General features: G+C 49.9%; 2 protein-coding genes across 4 annotated transcripts in view; one reads left to right on the plus strand and one right to left on the minus strand.

Moving 5' to 3' along the window:
• The window catches only part of GNA13 (G protein subunit alpha 13), a 30042-nt gene extending 26161 nt beyond the window's left edge, over window positions 1-3881 (minus strand). Inside the window, exons 1-2 of the mRNA XM_086762085.1 lie at window positions 3565-3881; window positions 1493-1719 (exon numbers count right to left, since the gene is read on the minus strand). Coding sequence (XP_086618211.1) covers window positions 1493-1719; window positions 3565-3847 — 510 coding nt within the window. The 5' untranslated portion in view covers window positions 3848-3881. The remainder of the gene's footprint in view (window positions 1-1492; window positions 1720-3564) is intronic.
• A 6750-nt stretch (window positions 3882-10631) lies between these two features.
• The window catches only part of RGS9 (regulator of G protein signaling 9), a 33051-nt gene continuing 21776 nt past the window's right edge, over window positions 10632-21906 (plus strand). For 2 of the 3 annotated variants that reach the window (XM_086762173.1, XM_086762175.1), the window contains exons 1-5: window positions 10632-10753; window positions 17150-17246; window positions 19873-19923; window positions 20094-20200; window positions 20942-20993. In XM_086762173.1, coding sequence (XP_086618299.1) covers window positions 10691-10753; window positions 17150-17246; window positions 19873-19923; window positions 20094-20200; window positions 20942-20993 — 370 coding nt within the window. In that variant the 5' untranslated portion in view covers window positions 10632-10690. Of the gene's footprint in view, window positions 10754-14502; window positions 14571-17149; window positions 17247-19872; window positions 19924-20093; window positions 20201-20941; window positions 20994-21906 lie in introns of those variants that run through there. The other variant, XM_086762174.1, reaches the window with a different exon arrangement.

Raw genomic sequence — 21906 nt, forward strand, 5'->3', positions numbered from 1 at the left:
AAGCAATAGTTTGGGTTTTTTTTTCCCTGTTGCATTCAGAAGACGACATTCTCCAAATCCTACTCAAAGCAAAACTCTGCACATCCTTGAGTTATGGAAAGATCCTACTTCTCAGAAACGGAAGACACCAGAATAGTCACAGCTCCCTTTTCCCTTCGCCTGAAGTCACTAAACACGCTTAATCAAAGTCAAAACAGTTTTGTTTAATGGGTTTTAAAACAGATCACTCCAGCACAGCTATTACATCACTAGAATTCACATCTGCACCAGAAGAGGATCTTGACTACAGCAGAGCAATTACCCTTTAATGATCACTTTGAAGGCAAAATGCAAGGAGCAACAGGTCTCATTAGGAACTTATTTACATAGCTCAGAACTAGGCTGGGCAAGTGATCCGCTACCGGAGCACCTGCCCATTCTGCAACCTCTGGAAGACACTCTGTGATCGGGGCAATACATATTTATAGAGTATTTACACAGCCCACTGAAGTCAGAGTATGATTACACAACCATTTATAATAGCTCAACAGGAGACATCATCAGCTATTGTTCAGATTCACACTAACACAAAGGTTATTTTTAAGACGTAAAAACACAAAGCCACTTAGGTTTAAGAGACCTACAAGAACAGATTTAATCTATTTTAAGGTTCTCAGCTCCCACCCCCACAAAACCCTGTGCCACTGGCATTTACTACACAACTCTGTGAACCAATATACATCAAATTTAACTTAAATTCTTTGTCTCCTTTTGCGGCATTTGCATGGAAATGGAGTGAAGGGACTTCAGCTGTCACAGACAGCTAAAGCTCCAGCTCAAGAATCAAGATGTGTTTCTTTTTCCTTTCCAATCCCACTATTGAATTGTATACTCCATGGCAACCCCACTATTAAACTGTATACTCCATCTTCAGCTGAGAACTTCAACATAACAAAAGTCTCATTACATGAGTATTAACACAGACACTCAAAATTAAACAGGAAGTATACAGAGGGAATGTTTGCTAGATTGCTCAAATTGGAATAGAGAAGGGAGTGGTTTTTAAATTCTTCTCATTAACCCATGCATACCTTTTCTTAAAAATCACATTACTATTAATTCTTCTGTTATTGCAAAAATTTTTTTGTTTTGTTTGGTTTTTTTTTTAAGTTGATGTACTAGTTAACAAAGGGTGGAAATAATCATACAGTAAAAGCACTACGCAAGTACTAGCTTTGTTGCAAAACATAAAAGCCCTCTATACCTCAGCTTTCTCACATATGAAATGAGGACAATTATGTCAGAAGCTCTTTATTACTCTTTTTTTTTTTTTTTTTAAACGGGGGGGTGAAGCAGCTAAATGCATCTGTTTGCAACACCATAGCATAACAGTCTGTCATTCAAAAATGCTGAAGATCCGTAAGGAGGCCGCCTGGTCAATGTTTCATGCAAAAGCAACACAGGAACAAGAATCACACACACTCAATTAAGAACATTGAAACACAAATCTTACCAGCTGGAATTCTCTGCGCCTGTCGTACGCGTGCTGGATCCCACTATCCGCCCACAGAGCTCTTATGGCCGGCAGGTACTGTAAAAAAACTGCCGTCTCCACCATGCCTTGCACCACCGTGACTGACCGAGTATCAAAAGCCATCATCGTATCTCCGTTACTCTGGTTAGCAGGATCTCCCCAAGGGATATGAAGTTTCTCTCTGGCATCTACGAGGACTCTCACACCTTTAACAACATGAAAGAGCATTGCGATTAGAGTTTCTCAGCATCTACTGTTTCACTAGCCTACAAATCTGCAAAGATTCAAACAATGCACCTACTCTGTACAGTCAAAGCTCAACAGGACTATCAACCAGTAGGAAACCAGAAAGTTTCCAAAAAATTGACTCATAGCACTACATTTTCAGGCAATATCAAAACTCACATATCAGCTACCAGAAAAACATGGCCATGATCAATGGTGTAACATCCACAGTACAAGCTTAAATCTCTAATCTGTGTTACCGAGCTAACTCTTTAACTTTGCACAAATACAGGACAAACCAAGTACGTTTAAAAGCTTATTTCAGAAAGTTAAACCATCTGATGGCTTATTTTAAGGTTCCCTAGTCTTTGTATTCTTATGAACTTGGTATCTAGCTATATCAAATTGTAGAGAGTTATCGCTGCCTTTAACACTTTCAGAGATATGAACACATTTACTAAAATCAGAGCACTTTCTAAAAAGTATGTTTCTACTGCCTAAGCGCAGAAGGAGGTGTATCACCTAAAGACTTCCCTGCACTTTTCTGGTTGTTGTTTTGGTAAATATTCTCTAGAAGAAACGGAGTATTTTAAACTTCTCTTATAAATTACTTTAAAAAACCTGTTGTGCTCATACTGACATGGGAAATGCAGGGAAATGACTTCTAGTACTAAATCTACCGACGAAAAAAAAGAAAGAAAAAAGCAAATTCCAGATAGAATAAGCAACCGTAAAGGCACAGGGAGAGGTATGAGGAAATTAAGATTTAGTAACAAACGACTGTATAATAACATACTTGTTCACTGCCAAAAGTATTTTTTCAAGCTCCATTTTCTTTCCATAATTCTTCTATTTGTGAAACGCAATGACTGCAGGAAAGCACCCTCCAAAAAGGATCTGCAGTTCCTACATGTATACTTTAACAGAGCAGGAAGTACCTTTGTTAATAAACTCTAACCTGGTCATCATCCATGCTCATGATTTCTACTGCCTTGCTATTTATAGATCTTCCAGACTTGATTCATAAACAGTTTCTTTTTAAGAACCACTGGCACGCTTTGCTGTTTTGAGAAACTCAGTTAAGACTCTGTTCAACTATTAGACAGTCCAAACCAAAATCTGACGAGTGACTTAGATAAAAGAGAGAAAATAAGTAAGAATGACCAATTAAGTAAGAATGACCAATTAAGTAAGAATGACAGAAGCGAAATCAAGAGCCCGCTCCTAAACCATGTGTGGAGGTTTTGGCAATGCATCTATGAAAAGTGGTTCTGTGTGCAGGTTTCTGTTAATTGATCTGTCAGCCTAGTTTCCAACAGCATAACAATGTTTCTTCCACTGAAGCAAAATGCAGAAAGGTCTTTCTCCTCGGCCACAGGACACGTCTCATCCTCACGCACTCTCAGGTGCATCTTCTTCCCCATCCATTATCGCTCATTACTGCGATCGCATTACCAGGAAATGGCAAAGCTCAGGACCTTATGGACTGAAACCGCTGCTCCCACGACAAGAGCCGAAGCCGCCCTCCGCAGCACGGCGGGCCGCACCCGGGCCAGCGCCCGCCCCGTCACCGCAGGGGTGACATCCCGCGGGCCCGGAGGCGGGAGGCTGCTCCCTGGGCACCGCGTCCTCGGCGGGTGGAAGGGTGAGGCACCCGAAACGACACCGCCGACGGTGCGGGAGGAGGCAGCGACCCCGCCGTTCTCACCGGCCCGAGGGATCCCCCCCACCCCGCTCCTGCCCTGAGGGCACCCCCCCACCGGGCCGGGCCAGGCCAGGCCGCCGGACCGGTGCCTCACAGGGCGGCCCCGCCGCCGCTCACCCACCCTTGATCACGTTGCTGTAGATGGTGGCCCGGAATTCCTCACGGGCCGCCCGGTCCCAGTCCTGCCCGTGGATGATCCGCATCTGCTTGAGGAAGGTGGACTTGCCGCTCTCGCCCGCGCCCAGCAGCAGGATCTTGACGAGGCGCTTCACGTACGTCTTCTCGCGGTTGAGGCACTTGTCGATCTCCTTGGACTTGCGCTGCTGCTCGGCCTCGCCGCTGGTGAGCAGGCAGCCGGGGAAGCAGCCCGACAGCACGGAGCGGGACGGCAGGAAGTCCGCCATCTTAGCGAGCACTGCCAGCGAGGGGAGCGGCCGCCCGGCCCGGCCCGCACCAGCCCGCTCTCTGCCCGCGCATGCGCGCCCGGCGCCCCGCCCCACCCTGCCATGTGACGTCCGCCCTTCCTCCCGCTTCGCACGCCCGCTCACGTGACCGCGGGGCGCCACCGCCCGCCGGCAGCCGCCGCCGCCCGCGTCACGTGACGCGCCCGGGTTCCTCCCCCCTCCCCCGCAGCCCGCCTTCCGTGGGGGGGGGGGTCACGTGACAGCGGCTCGCTCCCGCCCTTGGCGCGAGCCCCGCCCAGGAGCGGCGCCTCACCGGAAATGGCGGGAGGGGGGCGGCCGCGGCGGGGTCCCGTTCGGCGGTAACCGAAGCGAAATGTGATGGGAAACGGGGCTGGGGCTCAGCCGGTCCCGGCGGCGACGCCTCCGTTACGGGGAAGCTGAGAGGCGAGCGGCCGGGGGACGTCAGCCCTCGGTCGGGGGGCAGGATGGAGCTTGCCGGCTAAGCGGTTTTTGTTCTCGGTACAAAAAAAAGAAAATAGTTTCGTTAAAACGCTTTGAACGGCTTGGCACGTACCTTCTCCGTGGTCTTCTGAGAAGAGCTTTCCGGTGGTGTTGGGATACGGCACCGGGCGGGACAAACACAGCGGTTCTGGGCCTCACGCAGGGGTTGTGTGTGGGCAGTGATAAAAAGCGAGTGGAACTTTCTACCCATTACTAAGTTTAAAAAAAAAAAAGACAATATTTTCAAGTGCGGAATAGTAAAATTTTCCTAAAAGTTGGTAACCCTTCATGTGAAGGGTAGAAAAATAAGCAAGGACTGAAAATTTCACTCTTCGTGTGACCCATCCCTGAGGGACAGTTGTTCTGTTCATCATTTGTGCAAAAAATTAACTTGCCGTCCATTACACCAGCATAGTGCAAGGTGATACAGCTGCTGCCTACTCAGAAATACACTGACTGAAGATGTAGTCCACAAGAGGAAAGGCAAAAAGGTACACTAAAGTTTTGTATTACTTTGCTTATTGATGCCGCTTTTCAAAACTACTCAGAGAAGCCTTCTATCGTGCATGTTAGGCAGGTCAGGAAGTCAGTGGTCACACGTACCTGCTCACTGACACGCTGGTTGTGTTCCGTAGGCTTGAGGATGGAGGTGAAATACGTATGACTGAGAAGCAGGTACACGTGCACGCGTGGTGTAGCTCAGTTGAAAGCACAGACATCTGTGTCGTGCTTTTCTGACATGGCTGTTTACAGACCTTGGTGCAGAAATCATATAGAAGAAGCAAGCACATAGGTGAGATTACATTGAGCTTTAATCTCTCCTAATACCTTAACTTTGATACCTCTTTCAATGTTTATCTGCTGTTTCTAACAATAATCTTAAGTTAAAAAAGGAAGTGACTGAGGTAACTGAGATTAATTTAGCACAAGGAAATGCCACTTTGCCTCAACTGGAAGGAGCTCTCTCATGAAAATCGACCATGAGTGTCAGTGTTCACACCTTAGACAGGGGATGGCCCCACACGGAGATAAATTGCACGTTAATTATTCGATATGGCCTTACAAAAATAAGCCATTTCTCGTAGGAGAGCAGGATGTGGTATAAAATTCATATAGCCATCTGAGAAGCACATCCTGGTGGTATTGGTATCAATGTGGAAGCCAGTCATTCCTGACCTCTAGTCCAAGTTTTAAAACCAAGTGATCTGTGCTGGTTTGATACAGCTCTTATCTCACCTTCAGAAATGTAGAGGACTCCAAGGTTTCTACAATTCCTCTTGGAGTTAAGTAGTTTTCAGTGAATGAAAATCCCACCAATGTTTCTCCTTTTGTGCTTCTTGTCTGCAGAGTGAAACTGGTAACAGCATTTGTGCTTTTCTTCGAAAACTTTAATGTTCTTGCTAAGGGAGAAAGAACGTTTATTGCATCTTGAGTGAAGGAGAGAGTTAAAAACAAGGCAGCCAGGAACAAAATATAGAAACAGTATCAGTTGCCTGCTTTTTGAGAAGCTAATTAACACCTATGAGTGAAGTAACACCTATGAGTGAAGTACAACCAAAAAAAAAATGCTGTAAGCAATAGAAGCAGATTAAGAAAATTGTAGTTGTGCAGCAGAGAACATAACCAACAGCCAAGCTTGCGCAAGGGAGGCATAATGAGTCCTTGCCTTCCAGGCCAGCAGCGAGATGCAGCTAAAACCTGGGCTGCAACAATAAAGGGTGAATGAATGAAGAGTAAAAGGTGTTTTCACCAGGGGCCAGAGCTACTTCAGGACAGAGAGATGTCTCCTAGGGCTACCTGGGCTTGCTTGCTTTCAAGGCAGCTTCCATCTCTCTTGTTGGTCCTCCCTGGTACTCTCAGTTTTGCCCTTTTCCTTCCTCTTTTTTTTCTCCTTTCACTTCACTTTCCCTCATGAACTCCCCTACCCAGTGACTTTGCTAAAGCCTCCCTTTGCTCTGGCCTCTCCCTCCAGCAGCCCTGTGTAACCATCACGCTCCAGTCACCTGCTTCCTGCTGTCCCTCTTGGCACAGGTCCCTGCCACTCCTGCGTGCTGCCACCCTGCTCTCTCAAATTTGTCACCTCATTCTCAAATACTGTCATTCCACATACGCAGCTGCCCAAGTCACCGTAGTCTTGGGTAGTCCCTGGCCTCCTCCCAGTGCTGACCTATCCCTTCACGTTCCCAGTGGCTGGCGAGCCCTCCAAAACCTCCTAGGCACACCATTCCCAATCTCCTGGCACTCTCAGCATGCTGCAGAGAGGGAAGGGCTGTTCCCGCGCTGAGGATGACAGCGTTCCCTGGAGAGGACGCTGAAGTGGGCTCAGCGTCATCCAGCTCAGCAGGGGAAGCCAAATCGCTCAGTCCTGGGTCAGGTGTTAACCCAGCTGCATCCTCTTGCCTCAGCAGCCTGGCTTCATCTCTAAGGCAGGGTGCCTAAGGTCTTTCTCTCTTTGCTTTTTTTCCTTCCTCTTTGCCACTTCTTTCCTTAGCTTTCCTGTCCCTGGAAAGTCCAGGAGTGATGGGAAGCAAATGCTGCCCATTCGTGCTCGCAGTTCTTCCCTTGTTGCTGCTAAGGAAGCTTCTCATTTTGAGTGCTGGTGCCCTACCAGACAGGACAATGACTCTGGAGATACTGCTTTAACTATCGCCTTGCTGGGAGACCTGAGAGTAAGTCACATCTCTCTCTATGTCACACTTTGCACTATTTTTTTTTTTTTTTTTTTTTGGTAAACTGCTTTGAAATCTTCCTGGAAGGAACTGCGTGCTGAAATTCAGCCTCTGCTTGCCACGCTTACAGTACAGTTCTCCTTGCTTCTCTTACGTTACCCCTTCCTTCCCCTCAGGGCTGTCCCCAGTTTCCTTAGATAGAAAGGTAGCTTACTCACCACAGGCCTTTTGTGTTGCATGATTCAACTTCTGATGTGTGAAGAAGGGGCAACCACGTAGGAAATGCGATCTTTAAAAAAAGGGGGGATTCCCTCTGCAGTGCTTTCCACAAGAGAAACTGTCAAGAATTGTGAGCAGGTCTGTTGAGAACGACCACAGCTTATGGGGGCTTCCCAAGGAGAACAGAGGGACAAAATTCAACTCTCAGCAGACATTTCCCCAGCCAGGACACACTCTGTGGCCTCGGGTGCGCTCTGAGAGGGATCTGTGGGCTCTGGAGAGCACAAGGGCGTGCGCTGTTGCCCTGTGATGCGTTGGCCACAGGTCTACTTTCACAATAGCATCACGTACCTCCTGTGCGGGGTTTGAACACATGTGTGAACCTGCAGTTACATAAACAGCACTACATTTACCGTAGAGAGCAGGCGCTGGGAAGTGAAGCAGACTCCCCAGGAAATATCTTCCTTTCTTATCTGGGGTGCAAAAAAGGCCAGGACTAACGGGGAGCCAGAAATCAGCAGGGAGTTTGCACGGCTGCTGCCGGTCTGCTCTGCCGCTCTGCCCTGCTGTTCAAGTCCCTTGCTTTCTTGACGACAAATTCGCTCATAAAACGGCCAGACCGTGTCAGGGACTGTAGAACTGTTCGCTTTCCACAAGTGTGAGTTTTGTGATTAGAGGCCCAGGAGTGCCTGCCCTGTACAAGCTTGTATGATCTGGTTTAAACGCCTCGTGCTTCACGTGGCAGATCTGCTGTAGCGCATTAACCGCTAAGGTAGCTCACCTGGGCGGCAGGTGAAACACACTTCATCTCTGATCCAGAGTTTGGTGGTTTGGGTCATTTACAGCTGTTAGCAAAGCTGAATTTACATCAACATCTGCTATAGCAAAGACATGAAGTAGCTTTGTAATGAAGAGAGAAATATCCATAGGCTTTATTTTAGCTTGTCCGAGAAGACTGGAGATGGAAAAAAATCCGCACCTGATCTATGAGGGGGTGTATGTGGTGGATCAACAGGATTTAAAATCACTGAGACCTTTGGAGCTCAGCAAGGTTGAAGAGCTCACACCCCAGCTTCAGATCTTCTGGGCTATTTCTCCCGATCTCCTGCAAGGAAATTTTGTTATTTCTGAATTCAGTTGTAGACCCAGTTTTCAAATGTTTCTCACGAATAAGACACCTGTGTTCCTCAGTGGAACTTTTAAAGTCAGTATTTTGGGATGAAATGACCATTTTTATTCCTCTAAATATGTGAGGCACCTGCAGCTGGTGGTGGTTGATCCTTTTCTTAGGCTGGTGTTTGCACCTCGCCTAGAGTACTTCTGAGTCCTTCTGCTACCCAGGAGAGGGAGGGAAAATAGTTTATAACAAGTTTTCCTGGTTTGCCTACCAAAGAAACTGAGCTACATCTTTTTGTGTGCTGGTTACCCTGATATTGTGTCCAAAATAATTACTTACATGTATAGCGATCTCATTTTCCTGCCACCATCTGTCTCTCTCAAACAGAGACAGAATCGCTTTTGTTAGCTGGCATCATCAAAATGCCTGCGTGTCCTCACTGTCCTTTCCCTGGCTCCCTCTGACTCCACTCTGAATTCCCTCTCTCCAGCTGTTTGCCTCCAGGACCGTCTGTGCTACTGGAGTTTCTGTCACCTTTGCTGTTCCAGAGGGCCATGGGCATCTGAGCTTGATTTCGAGGAACCAGACAGCACCTCTGCACTTGAATTTTGAGACACTGTAAATGCGTGAAGAACACTCCTCTTGCTCCTTTTGGCTGTCGGTTGATGCCTTGAAGCATGATAACTTTGATACTGGCGTGTGGAATGACTCAGAATCATTAAATCACCTGGCAGCACAGAGCGGAGGAGGATGGAAAAGTCTTCTGGAAATTAAGTAGTGTCTGTTATCTGGCGGCTGCTGTGACTCACAGGGGGATTTCACATGGGAATGACTCGAGCGGACACAGGAGAAAGGCCTTCCAAAGCACTGGCTTGCTCAGATGCTATGAAAGAGCAGAGGTAAAGATAAAACACTTTCCTGAAGGCAGCAAAGCAACTGGGAAAGCAGTCTCTGCCTTCAGGGTATTTCTACGAATGGAAAAAGCACTCTGCTCCACGCTCAGAGCCAATGTACTCTCCTTGAGTCCGCAAACCACAGATCGTAACGTCAGAACAGTCACAAACACCGCGGCGGGAAGGCACTGCCCCGAGAAACAGTTATGCACGTGCGCAGGAAGCATGGGCGACCTGGAAACACGGATGTGTAGTGTGTGATGTGCACATGGATGAGGGGGGGTGTAAATTTGCTCGTATGACCTGTGCCTGCTGTCCACGGGACGCTCGGCAGCATTGGGTGGGCTGTGCTGCTCGTGGAGAGCGTGGTGTGAGTGCAAGCTCGGTACGTGTACACGTGGCACTCCGCACACCGAGGTGTGAGCGCACGCTCCGTGGGCGCACGTTCTCTGTGTGGTAGGCACACAGCACGTGTAGGTGCGTGACGTGCAAAAGGCAACGCGCCCGTGTGGCTGGCAGGAATTCCTGGGAATGCCTCATATGAGCCTTGGCACAATTGGATTCTGCGTGAGCGAGGATGCAGCCCGCTCCTGCCCGGCTGTGCTGGCAGGCCGAGCCCTGGGCAGCAGGAGGAAATTCCACCGTTTTCTGAAGAAACCAGAGAAATTAAACTCTTGGTTTCCAGCGCTGCCAGTGGGGTACTGTTCCCCCACCCACTGGCATGAGAAAGCTCCATCGTGAGGAAGCACTCTGTAACCCGGTGGTCTTCCTCTGCTCACCGTTAGTCACAGTTTCCCCATCTGGCAAAGCCACTGACTCCCCAAAAAGCCATCTGGCTGCCTCCTGCATCCGCGGCTGAGCTGAGCTGCCCAAGGCTGGCGGCGTTCACAGAGCAGATGCCTGAAGCACTGCTCACCTCTTGTGCACACACAATGCTCAGCCACAACGCCTTGGTCTCAGATGCCCTTGTTTTACCCTGGCTCCAGACTAGGAGTGTTTTGGGGAGGGATTCTCCCCAAAAGAGAGACGAGCAGAGGGGGGCTTTGCTTAAGCATCCCCCACCCTAACACCACTGGGCAAACACCCTCTGTTTTGTAAGGACCGCTTGCAGTGTGGCTACCAAGCTCGGCTCACGCTGCAGCTGCAAGCACCCAGCACCTTCCAGAACCAGGCTACACCGCCATTTGCCCCCTCCCCTGCTCCCAGCCCCCTCCTTCCGCCCCCGCCACGGAGCGAACGGGCTCCCACCAGCGCCCCGAGGCTGCTGCCGCGCTGCCCCGCGCCTTCATGTAAATAAGCGTCGGGTGGCGGGTGCTGATTGGCTGCGGCGCGCAGCTGTGGCGCCGCCCCCGGCGGGGAGAGGAGGCTGGTGGCGGGTGGCCGCAGCCAGGTGCGTTCGATCGGGGCCGCCGCTCCGCCAGCCCGCACCGCCCGGCCCGGCACCATGACTGTCACACGGCTCGATCAGGGGCAGCGCCACCGGCCGCGGATGGCCTTCCTGAAAAAGGTGAGGGGCTGGGGGCCAGCCGCTCCGCTCCGGGCATCAGCACCGGCGGGCGCGACCGGGCGGGGCTGCGCCGGGCAGCGCTGACCTCTGCTCCGGGCGGGGGGACCCGTGTTCATAGCATCCTGCCCGGCCGCGACTCTCCGGGGTCCCTCTGGGTGAGCGGAGTCCAGGGGGTGACAGCCCCATCCCCGGGGGTTTGGGGGCCCTGACCTGTTGCGGTGCCTGTGGATCTCCGCTGGCTCGGGGGCAACGTGTGCTGAAGTCATGGAGGAAATAAAACTGTGTCGTGGTTATTGTTGTAGCTCAGCCTCAGCTGAATTATTCTCCTGGCACATTCTCCCCCTCTCCCGTCTTTTTCCTCAAAGACCCTCAAAACGATGTCATTTCTTAGGGGGAAGAAAAACATCATATGTGGCACTAGGCCACCCAGTTCAGCTCTGGGCCAGGGTGGGGCCAGTGTGTGTGTTCCCAGTGCTTCCAGCTGGTGTCCACTTTCAACGGATGTATCGTGGCCAACTGTCTGCTCGCTGCCTCTTTCCTTTCTGTTTTTTCAGAAACAATCGTATTTGTGACCAGAAATGCTTGAAAGAGTGGGAAGATGCATGCCTACGCTTTTGAATGTGATGTGTAATTTTGTAAAGCATTCGGTGTTTTTTTTTCTGTAGCATTCATTCAAAAGTGTAGCCAGTTTTGGTACAACTGGTATCTGCAGATTTTAAACAGCAGAGTGTTAAGCTAGCTTTTCTCCCACCCACCTCTCCTGCCTGTGGCTTATCCTGTTGAGTGGAATTAGCTGAATTTCCAGTGACAAGTACAGCCAGCCAGTTGCTGTTGGAGTCATAGTTAGCTCTCCTGCAACGCCTACAACCTGAGGATTCCAGGGGGAGAAGGGGAGAAATTTGGGGCTGTTCAGTGCTGTGATATGAACTTGGCAATACAAACATGTACTTTTTATTCTAGAGGAAGCAAAGCAGGTGTTTTCTTTGGTGCTGTGTCTTTCAAGGTAAATTTGGCTGGGGAGCTCTGCCAAAGGAAATACTCTGGGCCAAATTCTGCACTGAGTAATACTATGTGGAGTTGCATGCGGGGGTGCAGAGGAGAAGCTGTGTGCTTTGAGAAAACAACCTCCAGCAGCTCTGCTTCAGCCGCTCGTTAGGAGCACAGCAGTGTTTGCAAAGTGCCCCCAGTTCCTCAGGTGGGAAGATCTGTTAAGATACAGCGAGCCGCCTCTGCAGAGCGTGTGCCGCACACGCTGTGAGCAGCGAGAGGGTTTGAGCAGTTGCAGTGCTTTGCAAGTCTGAGACCTGTTAGCACCAGGAAAGGAAGCTCCTAGATAAAGGCTTTGGCTCTCACCTCTGCTTTCCTTCCTCCTCCTTTTTTTTTCAGACCTCGGGGAAGCCGTGGACGGAGCCTTGGCTGTTACATGGCAGACGGCTATGTTCTCAGAGCTCCCCTGAAATACTGAGCACCTTTACTGGTTGCCTGTGGTGGGAGCTGAGAGTACTGGGCACCCATCCAGCGAGCACCTTGTGGACTTAGATCTGCGAGGAGCTAAAATCCTAGAGAGAAGCTTCCTTAAATGCTTAAGTCTGTGCTTGAGCTTTGCCACCAGCTGGCAGTTGCACACACTGTAACCGTGGGCTTGGTCCAGCTGCACGGGGAGATTCCTGCCGTACCGTCGGGCTGCTGGTCCTGTTGCACCTTTGCAGCTGGGACATTGTCACTGTGTGCTGGTTTTCCCGCAGGCAGCCTGTGACCGCAGCAATCCTGCCCTCGGACAGGGAGAGGAAAGGGCTTTGCTTTGGGGGCGGTGAGCAGTGCTGCGCACTTACTGTGAGGTTGCTCTGCACAATTTGGGCTGGGTGTAGAGCTTGGTCTTCATGGCTGAACTGTGAGGGAATTACAGAGGACCCTCCAAGGCCCTGTTATTCCATAAGTACCCGTGACTAATGCTTAGGTCGTTTTATTCTATTTTTTTCCCCTCCTAAACTGTCTTGGTAGGCAGAGGATTGGCACAAAAGTCTGTTGGGACAGGGAGGAAGCCTCTGAAATGTATTTTGGCTGCATGCGCTTAGCCAGATGTTGGGAGAGTTTGAATCACCCCACGCCCTTGGTGCCCATGCCTGCCCCACAGCCGGGATCTGGCCTCCGTTGGGCATCAGCTGGCAGAGCAGCAGGCAGCACCGGGCAGGGCTGGGCTCTCCAGTGACTGCTGGGCTGTGTATTTTTCCTTGCTGTGCTACATGAGCTGCATCGTGACTCATACCTCGTGGGTAGGGCTGATGGATGCCGCTCGCCTTCTTCCTCTGCCTCCTCCTCACTCTGGTCCCTGATGGCTCCTCCCAAGGCAGCGCTGCAACTGGGGAGGGACCAGCCTGGGATCCACTGTGGCTGGGGGCTTCTTCCAGCCTGGCTTCCATTCTCTGGGCTTAGACTCTCCGGCAGCTGCTGGCCCTCATCTGCCTGGACGCTCTTGAGGTGTGTGAGCCGCTGAATCGTGTTTTTGCTGGAGAGAGCTATCTATTGGACTCCTGCTCTGTTTAAGTGAGGCCCTGGATTTTACTGGACGAGCTCAGCTTCGTCCCGTCCTCCCTTTCCCTGTTCCAGATAGGGAGATGCTGGCGCTGTTTCTGCGGAGCATCGCACAGAGTGATGCGCTCTGAGCAACCCCGGTGAGCAGCGGTGTGCTGGGCCAGGCGGGACTGTGCTTTGGTTTGGTTTTGGTGCTGCGTGGGTTTAAGTCGGAGGCTTGGCTGGAGGGGTGACAGCAGCACAGTGAGGGAAGAGGGAGCACACGGAAAGAGCAGCTACAGCCCTGCCCTCCCTACTCACAGATTTACTTCCTCTGGGTGTGGGATTGTGCACTGAGTAGGAATAGGCCTTCTCCTCTGTGTTTTAATTAAGAAAAAGCAGGAAGTTTTAGGTGGTTAACAATTTTTTTTTATTTCTTTTTTTTTCCAAGTCATCCACGAATGTGCAAAACAGGGTTGTTGGTTGTAGACCCAGAAAACAATTGAACAAGCCTTCTGAGGCCAGAGGTGTGAGGAAGGACTGTATTGCTACCTCGGAAGTCAGAGCAGGGAGGAATGATCTTTGCAAACAGTACCGGGCAGTGTTGGGGGGTAGAACTGGGCAAGTACGCGATGGAGAAAGCAGCAGATGTTTGATTATAGCACCAGGAGCGAGCACTCGGCTGTGAGCTGGAGCCTGCTGGGAAAACTTGGCTTTCTTACATCTGAAGCAAAGGTGCCCGTGTCTGGGCTGACACTGAAGGGGACCCAGCTCCTCACCTCGAAAGTGTTTTGCTGTTGCATGTCAGAGTTTCAGCACCGGGAGCGTGATGCTTCTGCGGTGCAGATGCCTTGATCCTGGGGAGCTGGTGGGTGCCTGAAGGATAAAGCTTAGAGAAACAAAGATGAGAAACGCATCCAGGGTAACTCACCCAAGCAATCCATCAGCAGTCATCTGCCCCCGCTGCTCCCTGCCGTGGGAGGGCATCCGTGCTGGATCCATCCTCCTCCAGAACCAGGGACACCCCGTCAATCACTGACCGTTTGCAGAGAGGACCCTCGCCTTCCCTGGGGCTTCCCACATGCTCCTGAAATGCAGTGGTGTTTTTTTCTTATTGTTTACGAATTCAAGTTTTGCTTTGTGCTCAGTGAACCCAGTGACTCCTTGCCATCAGCTGCGGCACAGACAGTTTTCCTGTTGTCTTCTCCGTGGCTTTCGAAGTGAGGTCACCTCCGTGCAGAGATTCCGGTTGAGCTGAAGGGGGACCTCGGTGGGGCTCGTGTCTCGTGGTGGCTCTGCGCTTGAGGTGAGCTCACCCCAGAGTCTGGCTCTTTTAGCGGTCCTCCTGCCGTTATGTACCTCTGTGTGCGTCTCCACCCATCAACCAGCATCAGGAAGTGGCTTCTGGCTCTACGAAATTCAAACCAGACAACGCTTCCCTGGCCGAAAGCGTGACAAACTGTGCTAGAGCCCTTAGCAAAGCAAGCAAACGTTTCCACTGTATTTTAACCGTCCCTCCTGGCCTCCTGCCAGCAGGCTGGTGCTGGTAGCACCTCCTAATACCAGCAACTCGTAATCAGCAACGTTCCCTTCGGAGAAGAGGAAGAGACAGGCTGAGTTTTGATCAGCAAAGCGCATGATTTGCAGCCAGCGCAGCAGGCACCCGCCAACAGCAGCTCCCTGGCTCGTCTCGCTTGTTTCTTTTTCGTATATATTATTTCTCCGATGAGGAGAGGGAGCCCGGCAGGCTATGAATGCGACAAGAGTCTGGAGCTCTTTGCTGGTTGAAGAAAGGGAACATGCTGTGCTGGGAGGCTGTGTGGCTTTCTGAGCTAATTCCTCGCTCTCGGCTGGTAAAGACCCGTCTCTCCAGCCTGCCGGGGAGCGAACGGCTGCTGGGGCAGGGTGTGCTCTTCCGCTTCCAGGGAACAAGTCCTGCTTCGGCCTGGTGGGACCTGCCGGGTGGTCACGGCACTGCGGTGCGGTGGCGATGAGCAGGGCTGTGTTTTCCCCCAGTATCCCTGCGTGCTGAAGGAGCGCTGTCTGCGGAGCGGACGTGCAGTTACGGAGAGAGTAAGCGGCTTCCCCGGGACACCCGTGTTTGCTTAGAGCAAACCGAATCTGAGTTTCCTAAATTAGCGCCCTGCCTGCTGGACCCTCCTGCCTTGCCTCATCTCATGCAGGTACACGAGCATCTCTCCACGCCCAACCTGGGACTTGCCGAGGCCAGAACTGGCAGTTCAGTTAAAAGGTCTAAAAAAGTCTTCATATTGCATCACTTTGGGTCTGGTTTTACTATTTTAAAAATATTTTTTGTAAGTATTTATACAAATATTTGTGTAGAATTTTACCAGGCTTCTCCGTTCCAGTATTAATTTGACGCTGGCTTTACAAACAGTTGAAGATCCGTTTTTACTGTCAAGCCCAGAGTGCGTCCTGTCACTACAGGCTTAAATCCTCACTGAACTTGGCAAGACAGCACCAGAGTCACTGTGGTGCCTGTGAAGACAATACCCTTCATTATGCGTGAGTGTCGTCAAGTCACACTCCTTAAATCCTCTAATCCTAGTTGAAAAGCTACAGCCTCGTCCAAAATGAATGTGCGGAGAGACCAAATTGGTCCTGTTGGACCAGTTTTGATTTAATGTCTCTGGAAGCAGAAGACAAAAAGAAGAGCATCTTCCACAGAGCCAGTTCTCTCGCAGCACTCAGATAATCTAAAACAAGGGGATGAGCAACGTGCCCCAACTCCACCCATCCACGTGGAGAATCCCAAGTGCAAGCAGGAGGCTCTTGTGCTTTTAGGATGATGCTAGTAGGGAGTCAAATATAAGAAGAGGAAAATACCTTTGAAAATCCTCATCGTAAAAAAAAAAAAGAAGAAGATAATTGGGAACCAGAAATAAACGAAGATTGGCCCTGAGGGTGAGACTCATCCTTTGTACCATGATCTGTTAAAAACGAGTCATCAGCATCCCTCGGGAATCAGAGGCAGGAGGTGCTGCCAGAGAGGAGGGTGAGTTCCTCGGGATGATGTCTCTACCCGGTCCCCGGAGGGAGCTTTGCTGCCTACAGACGGGGCTAAGACCGTCCACAGGAACGGTGGGAGAGTCCTTTGTACACCTCCTCCCGACGAGCTGGGCTCTGTTTCTGTGTTTGCAGTCTGCTCTCCCACTGGTGCCCGCTGTCATCGGTCCTTGGCCAGCTTTTCAAAGCCTTGACTCGGGTAGTGGCTGTGCTTTCTCAGAGGACGGGCCGCTCTCATCTCCCCCGAGTCTGAGCCTCTTGCTCAGCCCCGGAGCGAAGCGGTGTGCTTTTCCTGTTGCCCTTCTAAAGCCCTGTCTGGTTATTATCTGCAGACCAGAAACAGAATCTTTGCTGTTTGGTCTCCAGCCAATATGTTGCTTATTTTCTTGGTGCGTGGTACAATATTTACAAGCCTGTGCACGGCTGGGGTATTTGTGCAGTAGAAACACAGATTTTATTTCCTCTTCCCTTTTTCTTTCTTATTGCCCCAGTGAATAGCCCACTGAGGGAGAGAAAAACATTTATGGGTGGCAGAGATTTTATTTTCTGTTCTTTTTTTTTTTTTTTTTTTTTTCTTTCAGCTCAGCTCTCTTGGAGTGGTTACATCCTGTCCCTTGCCTGCTAACCCCGGCCGTGTGTGTGTTTTCTGTAGGTGGGAGTGACGCTGTGAGTCAGTGTGAGAGCTGACGTGGTTTGGAGGTGGCATTTCTTATGGCAAGGGGAGGTTCGGAGGGGACTGTGGCTGTCGCATCCGTTCCGGTGGCACTCCACCGGGGATGCTCCCAGAGCTGCGATGGTCCTGGGGCTCCTTCCTGTCTGCTCCCCTGTAACACATCCCATCCCTGCCATGCTTTGCAGATCGAAGCGCTTATGATGGAGATGCAGAATCCAGACACAGGCATCAAGACGCAGACGCAAAGGGTGATGATCACGAACATCCCACACGCTGTGACAGGTAAAAGCTTCGCTGGGGGAAGGGACCGGGCCAAGGGGGTTAATCAAAGAAAAGCTGTGTGTGGATCCCGTGGCCACCTCAGGGTTACTGCTGCCTGCGTACGTCCTGGAGCCTGTGTTCCCAATATATTTGCCGTGCATCCCTTGAGACATACCAGCTCCCTTTATTTCACTCTCACTTGTGTCTTATTTCACTCCTAGCTCTTTGAATCAAACACAAAGATTACCAGCCGCTCACTCCTAGGTGTCTCGCGTGGGTTTAACTCAAGTGATCTTGCTTACACTTAATATCGAGGTGAATAGGTGCTTCAGCCTCTAGAGTTGGTGTATCCTTGGTGGGGCTGAATCGCAAATAAGGATACACATTAAAATCCAATTAAAAGCAGCAGACTGGTGTCAGACTGAAAGATGCAGCTTCAGAAATGAACAACAAACAAACAGTCTCCCTTTTAACATTTCCTGCTAATAATCATTTTTCCTCAATGTGCAGGAAAAGAACAAAATATTCAGCCCACTTCTCTGCCTGTAAATGACAGCTTTTCCTGCTTCAAGCGGGCTGAAGAAGAAACGGGCGAGGAGCTGTGCTGTGTCACCTCTGGCGTTCCAGGCAGCTCTTGTCAGAGTCTCCTTTGTGCCTGCGAGCTCCTTTCACAGGGCGCTAGCACTGCCTCTGCTTCCCTGCTCTCCAAGCCTCCCCCAAAGCTCTCGTGAAGGATCCTCCACTAGAAATATTCGCTCATACTGTACCAAAGTTTCCTCCTCCTTCTTTGGTCTTTCTGCAGCACTTTGAAATTCAGAACAAAAACTCCCACTGAAACCAATGAGCTTGCTCCAGGCAACTCAGGAGGCAACTTAGGAAAATAGATAATTTTTATTCCCATTGTATTTGCACAGCCTGGTAGGTCCTGTATGTTGTTTGCCCCAATTTTTTTTTTTTTAATGAGGAAGCAGAGGCACTGAGATGAAGTCGCTTGCCCATGGGTACAGTCAGTCGCTGAAAGGGTAAGGAGAACTTGCACAACATCCGAAGCTTGTTCCCAGCAGCACCCTCCGTGCATTACCATGCAAACCGTATCCTGGCTTACACAGCTCCCAGACAGCTGAATCTGGTGGAGTGCTTTGCATCTGCAAAGGAGCTGGCCTCGCGTCCCCTTGCTGTTAGTGAGTATTTAAGGCAGCGCTGCAGAAAAGATTCCCCTGTATGCAAGAAGACGTGCCACCCAGATTCAGTGAAGAGGGAACAAGTACTTCTCTTGGTGCCTGACCAATGTGGAATACCACTTCCTAAAAGCCCACGGCTAGATGATGTGGAGGGAAGATGCCCGTTGACGCTCATCCTCTTTGCGTGCTGTCTGCTTTATTCTGGTTCCTTAACCAGAATTGCTACAAGTTCCCTCAGGCATACCATAAATTCTAGTCCACTTCTGATGGGCAAGTGAGTTCCAGTCTCCTTGTGTGGTGTTCATCACTCTCTAAACAATGGTATTTTCCATGCTGCGCAGGTTGCGTATATACCCGTTGGCTTCTGGGTGTTGCAAAACTCATGTTTGGTGAGGGAGTGGTGAAGACATCAGAGCAGTGGACACAGATCCACTGAAGAGAGCTTGGCTCTTCACATGCAGGAAGCTAACTAGTTAAATTCAGTGTCGGTAAAATGGCTCACGACAGAAAAGGCAAATAAACTTCCATGTTAATGCACACCTTTGGGGGAAAACACTTACAGAGAGCTGTCTAGAAATGAGTGATGAGATAATCCTTTAATTTCATCTATTTTAGGAAGCAGGCGGTAGGATAAGAGCTCTGAGCCTGTATTAGAAAGTTAAGTCATCACTGCAATGTCAAGAAAGGTCAACACCTCAGTCTGCAATCCTAGGGGACGCTCCGAGGAAAAGACTAATAATTGATCCAGGAACGAGGGTATTTTTGCCCTGTGTAAAATGGAAGGAGGTTGATGAAATTTGCCCCCCAGAACATGTGACTAAAACTACTGGAGATTTATGCTGACTGTGGGTGTGACTGGTCACACTCCAACAAAAGAACTGGGAGAGATGAAGTGTTTGTGAATTCAGAAATCTTGCTTCCCTTTGCTATGTCCTGTTACCGCTACAGCTTGGATCTGAGACTCGGACATCGCCTCTGCGCTGAAAGTCCTGTCTCTTGGGGGACTCGTGAGGACCAGGTCTCTTACTAAAACTGAGACAGGACCGTGCTCTGTGCATCTGGAGATAATTTGCAGTGAATTTTTGAGTACAAGATGTTGCAAAACAAGGGGCACTTCACCTTCCCTGATGTGGAAGCTGTTGTGTTGCTTAAGTCCTTTCTAAGCCGGTGATGAGGGTTTAAGTGTTGCTTGGGCCACGTGTGCTTCTGCACACTCGCGCTGTGCCGTCCCGAGGTCACTGCCCGCCTCGGGCTTCCTCAGAAGAGAGCCTGGACGACAGCATGGCCAGAGAGAGCCCAGCAGTGCCTTTTATCTCCGCTTCTCTTGCGTGGCGTGGTTGAAAGCGTGTTTGCAAGAAGGGGCCAGTGCGGTCAGTGGGATCCAGAGGACAGTGAGGTCTTATTTTGGCCAATGGATTTTGGCACACTCTGAATTTCCAGCAGCTAACGTTTTCTTGGTTTTACAGGTAATGATATATTGCAGTGGATTCTCCAGCGCTTGCAGATCACTGAGGAAGGTGGGTAGAAATGTAAAAACTGAGGCTTTTTCAGCTTTGAGTTGTAAAACTTTAAGGTCTCTGTAGACAAAACCTCTTAGATGAATTCTTTTCTCCTGAATAGTAGCTCACTTCTAAATTCCAGTGCAGTGTTTCTGTGCAGTCAAAACATCTGCCTTCTCCATTTTCAGAGGCATTCCACCTGGGGGACCTGTTTGTCAAATATGGATATATCTACCCTCTTCAGGAGCCAAAGAATCTCACCCTTAAGACAGACGGCAGCCTGTACAGGTTTCAAGTGAGTTGCGTGTTCTCTAAAGCCATTGAGAGGCGGTTCAGCACCAGTTTTAAAAGCAGGCAGCTGGGGCAGTTCCCCAGGAGCTGGAGCCGTGAGGCCGTGCTGTGGAGCCGTGCTAGTCGTTCAGTGTGCAGGAGGGAGGCATCCACAGAGAAGCCGCAGGCCAGTTCCCCCAGTTCTCTGTCTCAGAGTACGGTTTACGGGGAAACTCCGATACTTCCTTCATCTAAATTAGCGTACTTGCTCAACTTCAAAATAGCTGTGCTTTCTTCCAAATGTGTGTTCCCTTCCAGGTCTTAAAGTAGCAAATAGAGACCGTGGTTCAAAATGGATTGGTCTGGGGAGGCTGAATAATGAATATAGTAAAGCTCAGTAGTAATGGGATGTTATCAAGGTTCATGGTTGAACTGTTTCCACTATGACAGGAAATTAGGGTACCCTGGTACTTTGAATGAGGAGTCTGGTTCCCCCATGGTGCCAAATCAGGTTCCAGCATCTCCATCTGAATGCTCAGGCAGCAGTGAGAGGTCGGCCGTGTGAACCCATTGCAGAGCAGGAGTGGATCTGACGTTGGCAGTCTGCTGACCTGGATTCTTCTGCGGGCTGACATGAAGCCCAGGAGCTGAGGCTCTGAGTGTGGCAGAGGAGAGGTTTCCTCTCCCTCCAGTGTGGGTGGTGTGTGTGCGTCTTGGCACAAGTTCAAGGCTACTGTGCGCTAACGAAAGGCTCGTTTTCCTGCAGACACCCTATTTCTGGCCCGCGCAGAGCTGGCCTGCTGATGACACAGACTATGGTAAGTGGCAGAAGTGTACCTGTTTAGGAGGTGGAGTGCAAGCACATGTGTTTGTGCACGCAGTCCTGCACCATCTTTGCTGTTCAAATTTTTGTGCTGTGTGTCCACATGCAAAGAACAGCCCTCACATTTTCTTTCATACTATTTTGTGAATAATTCTCAGTGGTACTGAGTTGAGGGAACACTTTGGACTTGACTGCCTTGTGGTGGCCTTGATGAGAGGAAGTGCTTAAGCTTCTCTTACGTTCCACTAAGAATCATCAGGCTGGAACACATCTGAAATACTCTACTGGATAGGGAAGACATTGAACACCAGTTTAGATTTCCCTGAGTAGTTAAGTGTATTTCTGGATCTGAGCCCAAGACTGTCCTCCTGTAGATTTGGATCAAGCCCTGCATTCAGAAGTAGTTCTTTCTTTATAGAATGCACAGTGGCTCCCGATATCTCTTGATGACTCTTCCCATATAAATTTTTTTGTTGCCTTTGTAATGCTTTTTATTACAGGACTGTCATGAAACTTGGGCTGATCAGCTTGGTTTGCTCCTGCGGGCTGTGCAGTTCACAGTGTGATCTGTTTACACCAAAATTGTCCCCTGTGACTTTTGTCTACATTATGTTGTAGATCTTCTGGGGAAATTAAAAAGCCCATTTTAGATAGAAATGTTTTTAATAGAACTTGGAGGAAAAGATTGGCCTGTATTTGGAAAACTTGGAGGTCAAACTCTGAAGAACCTCAACGTCTTAAAGGTTTGGTCCAGTGTCCTTTGCCCTGTGAGACCCTGGCTGAGGTCCCAAGGGGCAGTGACTGCTGGCAGAAGGCTCACACCACCCATTCTGCACGGCTGCTCCCAAGCTGGGCACTGGCTCGTGAAGCATCAGCGACAAAGTGAAAGCACCGAGTCCATTTTTCTT

Source organism: Chlamydotis macqueenii, chromosome 18, assembly GCF_036417535.1.
Source record: "Chlamydotis macqueenii isolate bChlMac1 chromosome 18, bChlMac1.mat, whole genome shotgun sequence".
Lineage (NCBI taxonomy): Eukaryota > Metazoa > Chordata > Aves > Otidiformes > Otididae > Chlamydotis > Chlamydotis macqueenii.